The following is a 16,478-nucleotide window of genomic DNA, read 5'->3' on the forward strand; positions in this document are numbered from 1 at the left end:
TTAATCCAGCCTGTTTGGGTAAACCCAGAACTCCAGAAAATCTTCATGGGTTAGTTGCTGGCCCCCAGTTCAAAATGAAAGGGACATAGCAGGTTTCTTCAACGTCGACGTAACTCCTCAGATCTTGACCCCGCTCACCACTGGCATCGACCCAGCACGGCGCATCTTGTTCTGGGTGCAAACGCATCACTGCACAAGGCCCGCAAGCAACAGTTACTTCTTTTACGAAGTAGCTCGAAGCCAGCATTGGCCCAGCGCAATACATCTTGTCCTCAGTGCTGAAGCAACAAAGCACAAGTCCTTGCAAGCTCCTGTCAACAGCTTCCTTGATGAGGACACAGAGCCTCACATCGCTAGCTCCTTCATCGAGTTTGCGGCAGTGCCACGCATTTCAATACCGGACCTCGCATCGCAGCTCCTCATTATTGACTCCTCGACTCCGGTCCTAGCTGCTCAACACAGAGACTCAGCATCCAGATGCCTTGGCCACAAGGTACTATGTCAGTGGACTCTACTCAATCCTTTATCGGCCTGCACTCCTTCTCGCTTGGCCTGATCTTGTGACTTGTACCCGGTCCATTATCACCAGATAACCACGGTTGGCGCTTTTTGCTTCTAAGTGCTATAAAATTGCATATCTCCAGTTCTACTGATTGCATTTTTGTCATTGTGATGTCAAATAATGTATTGAATTTTAATCTATTTCTCTAAATTGGTGTGAGATTTTCCTTGTGTTGTGTTTTCACCTTATTTCTTACTTGCGTGCTGCATAAATACTGTACACATTGCCTCTATGTTAAGCTGGACTGCTTTTGTGCTATGCCACCAGAGTGTTAAGCACATGTAAGTTGGGGTTTGCTCATGTTTCACTCTGACAAGAATTGAGGGTGCTGCTTAAGTAGGGTTTCACCCCCCCCCCCCGACTCAACCAGTAACCCAGTTTCTCAACTCCACCATCCCAAATCCTAAAAAGAAAAAAAAAACTATTCAACACTCTTCATGCTAATGTCATTTGGAGGTGTTTCAACAAATACGGTATATGAAGCAATTAAACTTTCACAAATTGAATAGACTAGCGACCTAAGCAGAAGAGCCTTGACAAACATTATATGTCATAGGGAACACAGTAAAGTTCATTGAACGCAACATAATCATACAGTGGAAATAAACTACTACATGTTAGCTTGTCTGTGCAATGTGGTGCCTGTGAGGAGAGAATGTGCGTGGGGGGGGGGTGGCTATGGGGAACAGGAGTGAGTGACAGAGATGGCATCCATGTTGTCTAAAATGGCGTTTTGCATAGAAAATGTGGCATAAATAAAACACATTATTAGACACATTTCTAAACATTATAGGAACTTAGGGCCAGATGTACAACCATTCAGTTTAGCGAGTCGCAAATTGCGCAGAATTGAGACTCACAATTTGTGACTTGCTAAACTGAATGTACAACAGTGTCTCAGACACTGTTTGCGATTCCCAATGGGGTTGCAAATTGCATGCCTTATCAATATTCATGAGGCAAGCGCAATTTGTGACCCCATTGGGAATGGCTAGCACTCACAGAAATAGAGGCCTGCTGGGGTCAGCAGACCAGCGTGTCTGTGACTGCTTTTTCAACAAAGCAGGTTTTTTTAAAAATGCAGCCTGTTTTCCTTAAAGGAAAACGGAATGCATTTAAAAAAGAAAAATCTAACTTTTCAGTTTCATTTTATAAGGGCTGTTCTTAAAAAATATTTTCGCACCCATTCACAAAGTTTGCGAGTGGTTTACCACCTACTTGAAGCAGGTGGTAAATTGCGAGTGTTTTGCGACCGAATGTTAGAGTCGCTATTAGGAAGGGATGGCCTTGGCACTCCCCTTCCTAATAGCGAGTCGTAAACGCTATTTTGTGAGACAGGGAGTTGCAAAATAGAGTTGTACATAACACCACCATTTTTTGCGGTCGCAAACGGTTTGATATCCCTTTTGCGACCGCAAAAAACTGTTGTACATATGGTCCTTAGTTTCAATTGCAATTATGCTAATTCAATCTATATATGAAAAATCACGTGTAAAAAGGGAAAGTAATCGTCATTACTGTTGCACAAAATATAAACCCCAAGAACAGCTTCACAACCGTAAAAATAATTACAGGAAAGTTCTGCATACCATGCAGGCACCTGGTCGGGCTCCATTCACTCCAAAATCCGTCGTCAGCACAGAACATATGGACTTTTCCTCTCACTCGAGCACACAGTGAAAGATTGTGGTTAAATGTGTAGGTTGTGTAGGTTGCTTCTCTTTCTATTGGCAAAGCCTAGAAAATAAAAGTTTAAAATAAACCAGTTAGACTCGGCGCTAGAGTGTATTTTCATTATGATAAAGTCTACCGACAACGATTTACTTTGTCTTGCAATTCTATATTATTTATAGACCACAGTTTGTGGATGGATGAGTCTACAAGTGGAGCTACACCTATCTGCACATGGGTTTTAGCATCTTCCCTTCTAGCATCATTTAACTATGATAGGAATTTTTCTGACCTGCACAAAATAGCTTGGCTTGGAAGAATAGGGCCAATTGTTAAATTATTATTCCAAAGAGGCAAAGCCAGGTAATTTGTTTCGCGGCCTTTTTATATTTTACTCAGTTATGCAGCTTAATTCCTGCAAATTCTCTGATGAATGGACTAGTATGCAGAACGTTTGTTTGCGAGGTTGAGTGACTTGTCTTCCATGCAATTTTCGGATAAAGCAGGGTTTTCTCTGAAAAAGCCCTGGAGGAAGAAAAGCTTTTCTAGCAAAACGGGGAGTTCTTTGCTCTTCCAGGATACAACAGTGGACTATAACTATAAATAGATTGTGAGTACCCAAATGACTCCGCAAATCGGGATAGTGTGCATTGCAAGTCATAGCAAATCACAAGGATAAAAAGTTTGGCAATGCTTTGAGACTGCTCCTGTGGTCTTGAAGAATTACCCAAAGTGAAACTCCTTGGCCAGATCTTCTCTGAACCGGGATACAAGCAACCCAAGACCAGTAGTGCCCTGAGTAGGGCTCTTCGGATGACTGAACCTTGGATCCAGAACAAAGTAAGCAAGGGACCCATGTCTGGCCATACCTGTCGTACCTAGGGAGTCATAGTGTAGTATACAAAAATGTAATGGATGTAATGCTCAAATTACTCTCAGCCACTGGCTATTACTAAGGACCGCATCCCACTCCAACTTTATTTTGCACATTATGCTATCTCAAATTGGACCCAGCTATATGCAGATCAGTCTTAGCCCTGCTGCCATAGAAACAGTTTAGGCCGAACAGCCATGCTAAGTCCTGTCTGTACCGGAACACAAGCAACCCTAGACTGGTTTCACCCTGAGTGGGGATCTTCATTTGGCTGCAATTTGGCTCCAGTGGCACAGCGAGCATGGGACCCACAACTGAGCACACCTGTCACACTTAGTGAGGCATACAAAAAAGTGATGAATGAAATGCTTGAATTATTCTCAGACACAGGTAATTACTCAGGCACACACTCTAATCCATTGTTATTGCACAACACTCCACCTCAATTTTGACCTATCTATATGAACATTGGTCTTGACCCTGCTTCAGTATTCATTTTTTGGTTATCTTTTTAGTTTTACATAGTGCTGGCTAGATTCAAGGGTATTAGAGCACTTTACAAGATATGTGAATAAGTACAATCAAACTACATGCAGACATTCATGTGGGTCAAAAAGGCAACAAAGCACAGTACCATTCAACAATAAGGTAGTGGCTTAAGCAACAATTTAAAGTCTGAATTAGTCAAGTGACCACTGTGGAGGATCCTGACAATGGGGCTGGATCTATGAGAAACATGGATCAGCTTGTGAGCGTGTTGAAGCAGGTGTTAAGCAATCAAGATTTGAAGTCACGTTTGAAGCTGGAAAAGAAGGGGTTGCATCGGAGATCCTTAGGTATTGAGTTTCAAATCTTAGGGGAGTTTCCTGAGTAAGAGCGCACCTGGGATATTTTCTTCTTCAGATTCAAAGTTATGAGAAGAAGTCAGTGTGAGCTTCTCAGGGCCCCATCTTTTCCTGCTCTTGATAGTTTGTTCTTGAGGATGCATCTTCCTTCTATATGAAGCCAGTTGAGACTCCATAGGGCCGGTGAGATGTGAACAAATCATTTAGTACCTGTAATGAGTCTGGCAGCTGTGTTGAGAGTTGCTCTTAAGGGCGCAAGGTGACTTTTCGGAGTCCCAGTGATGATGGCATTGCCATAGTTAAGTTCCTAAAGGAAAACTGATTGCACTACATTCTTAAGACCGTCAGAGGGAATAAACTGTTTGATTTTCTTGGGGTATTTTAGTGTGTGGCATGCTCCTTTGGCTGAATCATTGATGTGTTCCTCAAATGACATGTTTATGTCCCAATGAATTTACTGAGTTAGAAAGTAAGAGAGAACAGTTTAGTGTATTCAAGTACTCGAGCCATTCTTGAGCTGGTAAATGTTTATTTTTAGGAGAAAAAAGTATATGTTCAGCCTTTGTGGGGTTCAACTTTTGGTGATTGGTGTTTAACCAGGATTGTATTTTGTGTAGTGTGTTATTCAGATGCTGGATGACTCTGAGTGATAGTATTTTGTAGTTGAGCTGTGTGTCATCAGCATAAAGGTGATATTTAACTCGGCTTAGTTTAGAATAACTGTGAGGGGTTCCATGAAGAGATTAAATAGGTCAGGAGAGAGGACTGAGCCTTGTGGAACACCTTGTGGAACTGGTGCAGCTGAGAGAAATAACTGTGGGTTTTTATTTGTTGGGAGCGATGTTGTAGATAGGAAGTGAGCCATCTCAGGACTATACCATTGATAACAGCGTGATTCTTGAGAGTCTCAAATTAAGCCGGATGATTTACTGTGTTGAATCCCGCAGATAAATCCAGTAGAATTAGTTATGGAGCAGGAATTTTCAAAAAGAAACCTGCTCAGATTAACACCCCGGTAATACATACTAACACTGTGCAGTGAAAAATTAACATGTAAAATCACATGAACACGGGGAAACTGCTTTGCGCATGTGTGCACTAATGTGAACTAATGCATGAAAGAACTAGGCCACATTTTTACAATTGCGTTTCGAAAGAAACAAAATTAGGGCATGTCTAAGCCGCATTTCGCATCTTGCATCTTGCTTTAAAAATGATAATGAATTATGCCGCTTTTGCTCTAAGCTTATGCTAGGAAATATATTAACAGGGGATAGTGCAAAGGTGAGAGGTAAACAGTGAAAAGTGCATTTCCATGTAATTAATGAATGTATATGTTTCATTCGCCATAGTGAGCCGACTGGGCCTGCAGTTTCTTAAGTTGACCGTATAGATGAGGGGCTGGAAAAGTAAGCAAGAATAACCTGACAAAACAGACAGCGGCGCTGAGTGCTGCAAAAGAGGGACAAAAGTCCAAGGTTGTCCAGCTCAAAGAACATTGTTCGCCTGCCAAAAAGGATGAGACTGGCCGTGGGACCCAAGACTTTTTCCACGGATGTGGCTGTGAAACTAATGTGAAAATAATTAAATGTATCAAGTACTAAATTGAATAAACTGGTTAAAATATTATGTAATGTGAAAGGATGTAGAACAATGAGTATGTAAAGAATTATGACTGAAATCACGGTGGTGTGATACACCACCTCCCAAACCGACCAATGGAAAGTCAAATCCTGTAAATTATTTCAACTAATGTGGGTTAGACATGTAGGTTTTAGGGTATAACTGGGGTGCATTTGGGGGTGTGGTTAACGCTAAGCTTAGCTTTGCTCTGATCGAGTGCAGAAGAGAGAAGGGTGATGCGCTGCTGTCCGTCAGTTTTGCAGAGAGGCCTGGCTGTTCCTGTCCCTGTTCTACTCCTGATTCCTGGAAACTTTGTTGCCTGACTCTATTTCAGGGGACCCCCATCATCTCCTTGGCCAGGGGGGTGGTATTTCAAAGATCCTTTGGGTTTGTATTATTATTCTGACTCATACTTTGCATAATTATTTGCAAATGTATTTTTGTCTCTGAAACTTATGTCTCTTCATCTATCCACTCCTTCATATGCATATTGTTAATTGATGATGAGTATGACACGGTTTGCATTTGCTGATTGTTTTCTCTCCCTCTGTGAGATTCTTTGTTTGCATTTGTAACCTGTATGAAATGAGTATTAATTATTCACAAACATTTGAGATAAACTTTATTAAGCTTACAGAGAGTCTGTGATTATTTAGCTAGTTAGATAGTTAGATAGTATTAATATTACCATTAACTAATTGCCTCATCGACCAAGAGGAAAGAGTGTTGATATATAAATTTAGGGCCAGATGTATCAAAGGTTTTTACCATTCAATGTCTATGGGAAAATGTGTTCATGCATAAGGCCCTAGGTTATGAATCTGTGAAGGAAACAAGTTTTCACGTCATTAAAACTTGAACCCCAGCGCAACAGGGATTAGTGAGTTGGGTGAATGTGTATGGGCCATTTGTATGAAATAATCAATGAGTATCGAGGCAGGAGTCGCCATCATCTAAGGTTTTGAGAATGTTATCGGATATGTTGAGCATAGCAGCTTCTGTGCTTCAGCCTTTCCTGCATCCTGATTGGAAGGTGTCATAGAGGTTGAATTCATCTAGGTGTTGGTTGAGTTGCAGGAGGATGGATTTCTCAAATGCTTTAGCCAGCCTTTAGCTAGGAAAAGAAGGTTAGTCATAGGCTTGAAGTTATTGAGGTGGTTGGAATCTGCCCCTGTTTTTTTGAGAATGGGTGTGACTTGGACTAGTTGCAGGGATTCAGGTACACAGCCTGATGAGAGAGGCGCTGATCATTATAGTCGAAAACAAAGTAAAGATGTGGCTGAGGTTATGTACTAGGGTGGAGGTAAGGGGATCCGAAGAATGGGCTGTGGGCTTCAAGTTTACCATGTTCTTTAAGACTTCTCCTTCTGTCATAGGTTTGAAATCTGTCCACTAAGTAATGTTATTTTGTTGGATGAAATCATTCTAATCTTTAGTGTTTTGGCGGGCGGGGTTTCCTTGGTAACGTGTGTGTGTTTCCGTGGTGACATGTGTGTCACTGGAGTAGGATGGATGAGATATTGTTCAATTTTCGCAGCTTTCTAAGTAAATAAGTTAGCTATTTCTTCACAAACGTCTATTGGTGGCTATTGTATCCTGGTGGTCAGTAAGGGTAGTTTGCTGTTTTATTATATTGAAAAGCTCCCTCGGTCATGAATTTCCATGGTCTAGTTGGCTGTGAAAAAAAGCAAGTATTTTTCTAAAGATGTGTTTCTTGTAGGTGAGCAGTTCAGATCTGAGAAGTGAGAGGTGTGCTGGTGAGAGGTTCTGCCTCCAAAGACTTTCGTTCAGTCTTAGTTGCCTCCTCTCTTTATTTATATCCAAGTTGGACCAAGATCTGGATTGGAATTTTCTTGATCTCTTGAGTTTGAGCAGGGCTACTATGTAAAGAACATCTGTCATCACTAAGCTGTAGTGGGCGGTGAGGTCATCTACAGTATGAAGGAGATGTCATGGATATAATTGGATGCTGATCCTAAATTCTAACTCAGAAAGGGGGACTTGTTTGGTGTTCCTTGCCTAGTGCGTGCATTTGTTGAAAAGGGGCTGGGTAGGATCTGAGCTAAACCTTAGGAATGAATTGTATTAGATGATGATCAGACCAGTTGATGGGCATAATAGGTCGAAGGATGACAAGGTCACATCCGGCAAATATCACATATAGAGTGGAGCCTTTGATGTGGGTATTTTCATTGCAGAGTTGCTTGAGGTCATTAATATCAAGAAGCTTTGTTATGTTGCAGACTGTACCATCTTCTGTGTCAGTCCTGTGCAGGCTAAAATCTCCTAAGACCCAGTCGTTGGTGTCAGCTAAAGAAACCTGTGTTAGTAGGTCGGTGAGTTTTTCAGTGAAGAGAATGGGATCACCAGGGGATGATAGATGGTGTGGAGTTTATGGGAATGGTGCCTTTTGTAATGAGTTTGACTCCTAGGTACTCAAAGGTCGAATAGTTTGTAGTCTCTAATGCGTTAAGTCAGTATTCTTCTTTATGGATGATCGCTAGCCCGCCTCCTATTTATTCTGGTCTGTCCCGTCATGCAATGATATAGCCAGGTGGTGTGAGCAAGTCAAGTATAGAGGTTGCGTATTCGTTGAGCCAAGTTTCTGTTTACTGCAATGTCAAATCTGTCTGCAAGGATAGTTTCAGCTTTTTCGGTGGTGTGTTTATCTGCTGATCTCCAGTTAAGCAGCATGCAGTAGAAAAAGATGGGACTATTGTTTGGAGAGTCTGGTGTCTGAATAGTGGTGTACGGAGTGATCCATTTGTATGTTATGCTACGGCCTCGTTTCTCAGGTCTTCTCTTAAAAATAGGAGAGTCAGCATAGAATGGTAGACCTGAGGATAGCAGTGGTGTATTTATTAATTAATTGTAATGGCACTAAGCATTTTATAAAACTTCAATGATGTTTTTTCTTGTTTTTTTAAATTGTTGTTAAACTAGGATTTTATATATGATTTTTTTCTCATTTCTGTTAATTATTTTGTATAATATGTATATTTTTAATGTTGTTACTATCTTATGTTCTTTATATGCTTCGGAAACATTGCAAAATAAAGATTCTTGATTGATTGATTGATTGATTGATAAATATCTTCAGCTATAGAGTCAGGTTTTTGTTATATTCAGCTAAGTATTAGGGTAAGTGAGTTGGGAATGGTAGTCATGACATAGGGGTTGGGCCTAGTGTCTGTAGCCGGTGAGAGATCCTTGTTAGAGAGCAGGATGTGGTTGTCGCGATTGAATATGGAGTAGGTTTGTTTGGGTTTGGTAGTCGAGGTTGTGTTCGAGGGGGGCTCTGTGGTGAACGACCTACCATATGGACTGGCGCTATCGTGACCAAGGTGTGCATCGTGGGTCAGTGTTTCGATGAGGCTGTTGGTTGGTGTGAGTGGAGTTGTGGTTGGACTGGCGGTCACCTGACCAAGGCTTGTCGGGGGGGGGGCCAGAGTGTGTAATGAAGCACTGGGGTCCTGGAGGTGAACAGGTGCTAGGTTTACTGCCCCAGGTAGAGTGGAGAGGGATGGGCGGGGAATTGGACTGAGTTGTGAGAGTTATGCACAACTAGGCTAGAAAAATGAATATCCTATGCTAAGGTTTGAAGTCATGCATTCACCATCCAGGAGTCAATGACCATAAACATGCATATTTTTACATCTATGTGTCTTGCATACTTGCAGCACTGAGGAACCCTTTTTTAAAGCGAAACACGTTGGCTGCACTTGTGCTTTCTGAAGAACACATTAATGTCTCTAATGTATGACCAATTGGAGGCAGGCAACCTGTGTTTTGAATATAGTGATAACTTCAGGAGGTGCAGCACCAGTTTCCCTAGCTGCCACAAAAGGACAGGAGCACTGGGCATGGCATCCTGCAGTTGAGACCTTGAGGTTGAGAGATTCAGTTTCATCCCACATGCCAATATTGGGCCACCTCAATAGAAACTGGCAACACAGTAGCCATTCTGTAGCACATTTCCGAAACATTTACCGGTCATTTTCATGTGCAAATGTGCAGCAGAGGAATTCTTGAATGCATCTCTTGCATTCATTTCAAAAGCAGGCAACATGCAAAAGGACCATTAACCATGATTGGTAGAGCAGAAGTGTCTGCACAATCTAAGTATCTCCGGACTAACTTCCCCTTCACTTATATCTCAGCTTCCTGAAAAGCTGTTGTTGTTTCAGTCTGCAGTATCCAACTGGTGAAAAGACAAATGGACTGAATATCTCCTCTGAGCCAACAAACACACTTGGTGATAGATTCAGTAAAAGCCCTCGCAACACCATAACCAAAGTTGATAGGCATTATTGCGCGAGAGAAAGAGAGATCAGGACAACCCCATATTTACTAAGATATCTCAATGTCCTGCTCTCTCCCTAGTGTGAAGCACAATCAGGCTGCCTGGGTACACCATAGTCTAAAGGCATCTGCGTCATGTCTAGCCTAGATTTTGTACAGGAAGGTTAACCGTTCAGTGAAAAAAACAATGCCTAGACAAACTTTTATACTGTTCCTACCACATGCAAAGTCGGTTAAGTGTGGAGAAATAAAATCTTCTCTCTTTTTTAGTGCCTGCCTGAAAGAGGCGTCATTTTTTGGTGCAAAACCCTGATTAGTGTTGTTGGTAGATAGGACTTTTCACCACAGTCCATAGGTTGGTGAATGGGAACACCCATAGAAAGCCCCCTTGACGCAAAGCCCTGCTTTGTGTTACTTTTATACAACTTTCTAGCATGCTAGGAAAGTAAATTAACAAAAACAATTAGTGGCGGTTTGAATCATCACTTTTGTAACCATATTGAAAATGCTAGGAAATAATTAGACAAGCTGGGATTTGTCTGGCGTGAGGTTTAAAAGGGAGAGAGTTCATACTGAGGAATACATTTGGGAAAGAAAAGCAACGAATATACAAATGCATTTGTCACATTTCAAAAGAATACCCTCCTCTCCAGGGCACTGCATAAGGGCGAAGATTCCAGAAAAGGTTTGGAGCAAATCAAAAATCTCTCTCACCTGATATATCTAAACGAAGAAAACCAAGAGGTGGCTAACAATTTCGATGTTTAGGTGCTAAAACACAATTTGTAATGTACTGAGTTCTAGTTAACCCTGTCCAGGATAATGGTGCATCACCAACAAAGAAGCCCTAGTAAACTCACAAGTTCAAACCTTATTTATAATGGATAATGGCAGAAATCTCATCAGCAAGTTATACAGTGACTGTCTCACACAAACAAACATCCCTTCTGGCTCTGCATGGGACATGGGAGGGAGTCATAGCGACAGAGCTGCAGACTAGGAATATCCAGATGCTAACTCCTGCAATCCCAAATTTACATATATTGGGCCTGGTTTATAAAGATAAACTTACACTTAATACATCACTATTGTTTTTCCTTTGTTCTGTTTTCTTCTGTATTGTTATGGTCACATCTGACATTAATCAAAGCCGCAGTATGCATGTCTTCCATCTTAGGTTTTCCAATACGCCTAGGACTTTTATGGTGTGTCTTTTGTTTGGTAATGAATCACTTGATGGCTGTCATGTGAGTAACCTCTTCATTATTTTTTTACTTTTGGAATTTTTTCCCATTTACCTTTCTGTTTTCTTATTCTTCCATTTCTTTATCTTCTTTCTTGTCTATGTTCCCTGCTTGCCTTTTCGTGGTGTTCACATATAATTATAATTTCTTGTATGAAACGATATATTACATTCATAAACGTGCTGAATGAACCTTAGGATTGTGAGTCGAAATGTTAAGGGTATGAATAATTGCATCAAAAGATAGCGAGGTTTGTCCCACTTGGCTCAGCTGGACAAGGATATAACTAAACTCAAGAAACATTGGATTGGAGATATTTTCTTTGCTCCAGCTTCTGGTAAGTACCTATTTTATACCATAAGCATTTAGGTACTACTCGTACCTCAGAGGGAAAAGATTCAGAGTGTTCGGGGTATTGGCAAATTTAAAAATTGATGACATTGAATTGTATATTGTGAATGTATATGGTCGGAATCACCCATACCTGACTTCTGGTCTAACTTATCACAGAAACGTATGAGCTACTCTACTTATAAGTTTGTTTTTGGGGGTGATTGTAATCTAATAATAGGCCCCTTTTTAGATAGACACTGCCTTGTCAAATTTGTTCCAAATACCACGCATAAAATGTTTCAATGAATTATAACTCAAAGAGCCCTCACAGATGCTTTTGCACACAGATTTGAGGGTATATACCTTTTATTCAGCATCACATCAATCTCAGTCAAAGTTAGACAATTTATTTTTTAGCAAGAGTTTGACTCAGACCTTAGTTAACTCAGAAATCGGCTTAATAGTAATTTCCGACCATGCTCCAGTATGGTTGGACTTTGATATGCTACACAATAAGACTAATTCTTCTTGGTGGAGATTTAATATTGCTTTTTTGTTGCAATATGATAAATTTGTACATGAATGCCCTGAAGGAAATTTTATACAGATGAAATTCTGATTCACTTAGTCTGGAATGCTCTGAAAGTGGCTTGCAGTGGAGTTATTGTTATTTATGTTTCAGTTAAAAGAAGAAATTCTGAAAAATATTCCTTAGCCATCTTAGACAAAATTAAAACAGAACACAAATATTACACCTCCAGAAATAATAAAAGCTAATTTAGAAGAAATTGTAACAATTAAAACACAGTTTAACACAACTTCCGTGGATAAAGCATGTGGCTATTGATTATATTTGAATTTCCAGTATGATAGGGGAAAAAATAGATCTGGTAAACTGATTGCAATAAATAAAATAAAAAAGAGAGAACAAATAATAAATCTATTCTTAATGTACAGTGTAAGCAGGTTTTAAATTCTCACTGTTCATTATTGTCAGACCTGTCAGCCATAGGGTGCTCTTTTCCACCAAACCTTTTGCCTTTCTTCTCCCTTTTTAATGATCTAATTTTTGCTGGCCTTCGGACTCTCCACACTTTACCACTGCTAACCAGTGCTAATGTGCATGTGCTCACTCATTTAAACATGGTAACATTTGCTTGTCCCCAATTAGCATTACAGATATGTCCCTAATAAATTGGTACTCTATGTACCCAGGGCCTGTCACTTAAACTCTACAAGTGGGCCTGCATCACTCATTGTGTCAGCCACTTCAGTAGCCCTTCAAACATGTCTCAGGCCTGCCACTGCAGCCTGAGCTTACAGTTATAAACTGCCATTTTGACCTGGCAAAATAAACCTTTTGCCAGGCCCAAACCTTCCTTTATAATACATATGTCACCACAGAGTAGGCCCTAGACAGCCCAGAGGGCAGGGTGAAGTTTATTTTAAAATGTAGGACAGGCAATTTGAAATTCTAACTGTCCTGATAGTGAAAAACTCTTAGATTTGTTTTTACACCACCGCAAGGCCTACCTTAAACCATAGGATAACATTGGATTCACATTATTGTATTTAATAGGCTGTAATGTCCAAATGAGAGCAGGTTCCGAGTTTGTGTCTCTTGTCTTTGGAATTGTAATGAAAAACCCTTCTTATGGCAAATGAAATTTAAAATTACAGTTTTGAAAATGCCACTTTTAGAAAGTTGGTATTTTCCCACCTTAGCCATTTAGTGTCTGCAACCTGTCTCTGGGTCACCTGACAGAGTGAAGCTGACAGTTGTGCTTTGTGTATTTCTCCAAGACAGCCATACACAATTGAGAGCTTAGGTGTTCCTGGATGAGCTTCACTGGCAGGATTGATTGGGCGGAGCTGGGCATAGCCCTACTTACACTTGAATAGGCTGCGTCCTGCCTCCACACAAAGGCTGCATACCCCCTACAGTTGGTCCAGGGCCAGGACATGAAAGGCATGATGCCTGGGGACTTCAAAGAGAAACCTCTAAAAGCTCATCCCACCTTGCAGAGGAAGGACACCGGGTATAAATATTAGACCTCAGACACCAACTTACAGTATATTTCTGGACATAACAGGTGTATTTGTAAAGCGCACAATTACCCGCAGGTGTCCTGGCGCTGAATAACAGATGTTTATTGTTACCCAACTCAATGGTACGGTACTCATTTTATCGACCTCAGATGGATGAAAGGCTGAGTGGACCCGCCGGGACTTGAACCTGTGACCATAAGGTTGAACATAGGCCCCTGAAGTGGCTGCTTTAGTCCACTGAGGCACCAGACCCGGCAATTCTACAAACCTCTGGATACTCTGCCAGGAAGGCCTGCTGTGCTGCTGAAAGGGCTGCCAGTCGGCTGGACCACTGCTCTTAAGAACTGTTGCCCTGCTGTGCTGAGATGCTGCCGGCTGCCTTCTTGCCTGGGCGATAAGGACTAGACCTAAATCTGTTAAAACTAGGACCCCAAAATAACTACAGAGGCTTATTGGCTGGCCTCCTGACTACAACCTCAGGGACAAAGGACTCAAATAACTTTGAACCAAGCATCTGGACTCTGCAATCTGTGAGTCTACCATGCCATATGGTGCAACCCCTGTCCTGGAACCTTGGAAGTGGGCCTAAGGTGCCAGCCTCTGTGGATCCAGCAGAACTGATGCATCTCCTCTGCTGAGCAGCGCAACCCCAAGCAAAACTGACACATCGCTGCTTCTGCATGCTTCGGCTCAGTCGCAAACACCTGCATTGTATCACAACTCCTTGCCTCATTGGGACTGCTGCTATGCAACACATCCTCGGAGCAGGCCCTTGCATCCCTCATTGACGATAGCCTTGCAGAAGACACCATACTCTGCATTGTAGCTCCTCGGAACCGGCGCATCACTCGACTGCGGGACTCATCTTTGATGCTGCACTTCGCATTGCAAGCCCGGGTCGATGATGCTGGACCTCAAACCGCACCCTCGCCGCAGCTCAAAACTGGTACATCGCTTCAGCTGTGAGAGGCATCTTAGACATGCACCCTCACAATGCTCTGCACAACGGGATTTAGGGTACTCTCATTAGCTGGCCTAATATAGTCCCTGTAGCCAGCGCATGCTCCATCGAAGTCGGCCTGACCTTGTGATTTTGTCTCAGACAGTCACAACCAGAAACCCACAGTTGGCAGTATGTGCTTTCTGGTGCTATTGGTACTAAAATCCTTAAACTTAAATGTCTCCCATTACACTGATTGGATTTTTGTCACTCTGGTCTTGTTTTATTTATTCAAAATTACTCTATTTTTCTAGCCTGATGTGAGCTCCTTTTGTGGTGTGTTTTCACTGTGTTACTGTATGAAGTGTTGCGCAAATACTTTACACATTGCCTCTGAGTTAAGTGTGACTGCTCTGTTACGAGCTACCCATGGGTGGTGCACAGGTAAATTTAGGGTTTGCTTGTGACTTCACACTGACAAGAATTGTGGTTCCTGCTTAAGCAGGGTTTCACCACCCTCTACCACTAACCCAATTTCTTACCATTACTATACCAATCTATACACTCTTGATCTGACAATGAAACCCCCAGATACTTCATTAACTAAATATTTTTAATCTTTGGATAAACCAATTTCTCAACCTTCACAATTTTCCTCTTAAGAACAACCTCTGACAAATCATGAACTTGTGAATGCACTCAAAAATCTTCCACAGGTAAATCACCTAGCCTGGATGGTTCCACGGTAAAATTTTACACATGGTTCTACAATCTTCTTTTTCCGTTATTCTATAAATGCCTGGCTACATTTTCCTCCTCAGATGTTTCACAAGGGTCCTTCACAGAAGCTATAAAATTTATTGAACTAAAAAGGGAAAGTATCCTAACTTCTTTTAAAACTATAGGCCCATTTCTCTTAGAAATATAGACTTTAAGATATTTGCAAAAACCCTTGCTCTTAGATTTGAAACATATTTACATGTTAGTATCAGATTAGAACAGGCTGGTTCTGTTAAAGGTCATAATATATAACATAACGTGTATTTGCAAAGCACATGTTCACCAGTAGGCATCTTGGCGCTGAATGACCTCAGAACATGACAACCCTGACTCCCCAAGGAATCGTGGTAACAGATTTAGAACATTTTCACTCAGTTAGTCGTGCTCACTCAGAAAGGTACACAAAAAATACACAAAGGGGAGTTTTCCATATTAATTGAACCATTGTGATACTTGTAGAAAATAAATTCGCTGCAATGAATAATAGACAGATAAAAGTGATTAGCAAATATAAAAACAGTGAAAAGGATAAAAAATTCCACCATTGTTACCCAACTAAATGATGCTCATTTTATCAACCTCAGATGGATGAAAGGCTGCGTGTACCCTACGGGATTTGAACCTGTGACCATGAGATCATACACATGCCCCTACAGTGGACGCATTAGTCTACTGAGACACCAGACCCAAATATAATATATCACATAACTCATGCACTTTTATCAACATCACGCCATGCCTCTCAGTTTAGATATTCTTTAGCAGGTATATCTTTAGACACTGAAAAGCATTTGATAGGGTCAATTGGCAACTTTTGAAGAAAACTCTATGATAGCACAAATTTGGTCCTAAATTCATCTTTCTAATATTTTTGTTGTATTCGCTCTCTAAGTCCTTAATTGATGTCAACTGTGTTCATCTTTTTCTACAAAGAGATACAAGTCAAGGTCATCCTTTATCTCCTCTTCTTTTTATATTGGTTGTGGAAACATTTTTTATTCACTAAAATCCTACTCTAATTTTACTGGGTTTCAAAAAAAGAAAGACATATAAAATGTACTCAATATGCAGATGATATTTTATTGTTTATGTCATCTCCAGAACCTTTCCTTAAGGATTTCTTTAATTAACTTACAATTTATTCTCAAGTTTCTGAATATTAACTTAGCATAATGAAATCAGAAGTGTTGACCCTGAATAAGTATGGTGATAAGGACCAGTTTTCTCATACAGGGTTGGCTTGGAAATCATCTAA

At 41.0% G+C, this 16,478-nt stretch overlaps 1 protein-coding gene across 4 annotated transcripts in view; it reads right to left on the reverse strand.

Annotated features, from left to right (window-relative positions):
• Positions 1-16,478, reverse strand: part of IL13RA2 (interleukin 13 receptor subunit alpha 2) — a 638,692-nt gene that overhangs the window by 46,920 nt on the left and 575,294 nt on the right. For all 4 annotated transcript variants that reach the window (XM_085607852.1, XM_085607854.1, XM_085607855.1 and 1 more), the window contains exon 8: positions 2,152-2,299. In XM_085607852.1, the coding sequence (XP_085463978.1) occupies positions 2,152-2,299 (148 nt within the window). The remainder of the gene's footprint in view (positions 1-2,151; positions 2,300-16,478) is intronic.

This window comes from Triturus cristatus, chromosome 5_2 (assembly GCF_964204655.1).
Source record: "Triturus cristatus chromosome 5_2, aTriCri1.1, whole genome shotgun sequence".
Lineage (NCBI taxonomy): Eukaryota > Metazoa > Chordata > Amphibia > Caudata > Salamandridae > Triturus > Triturus cristatus.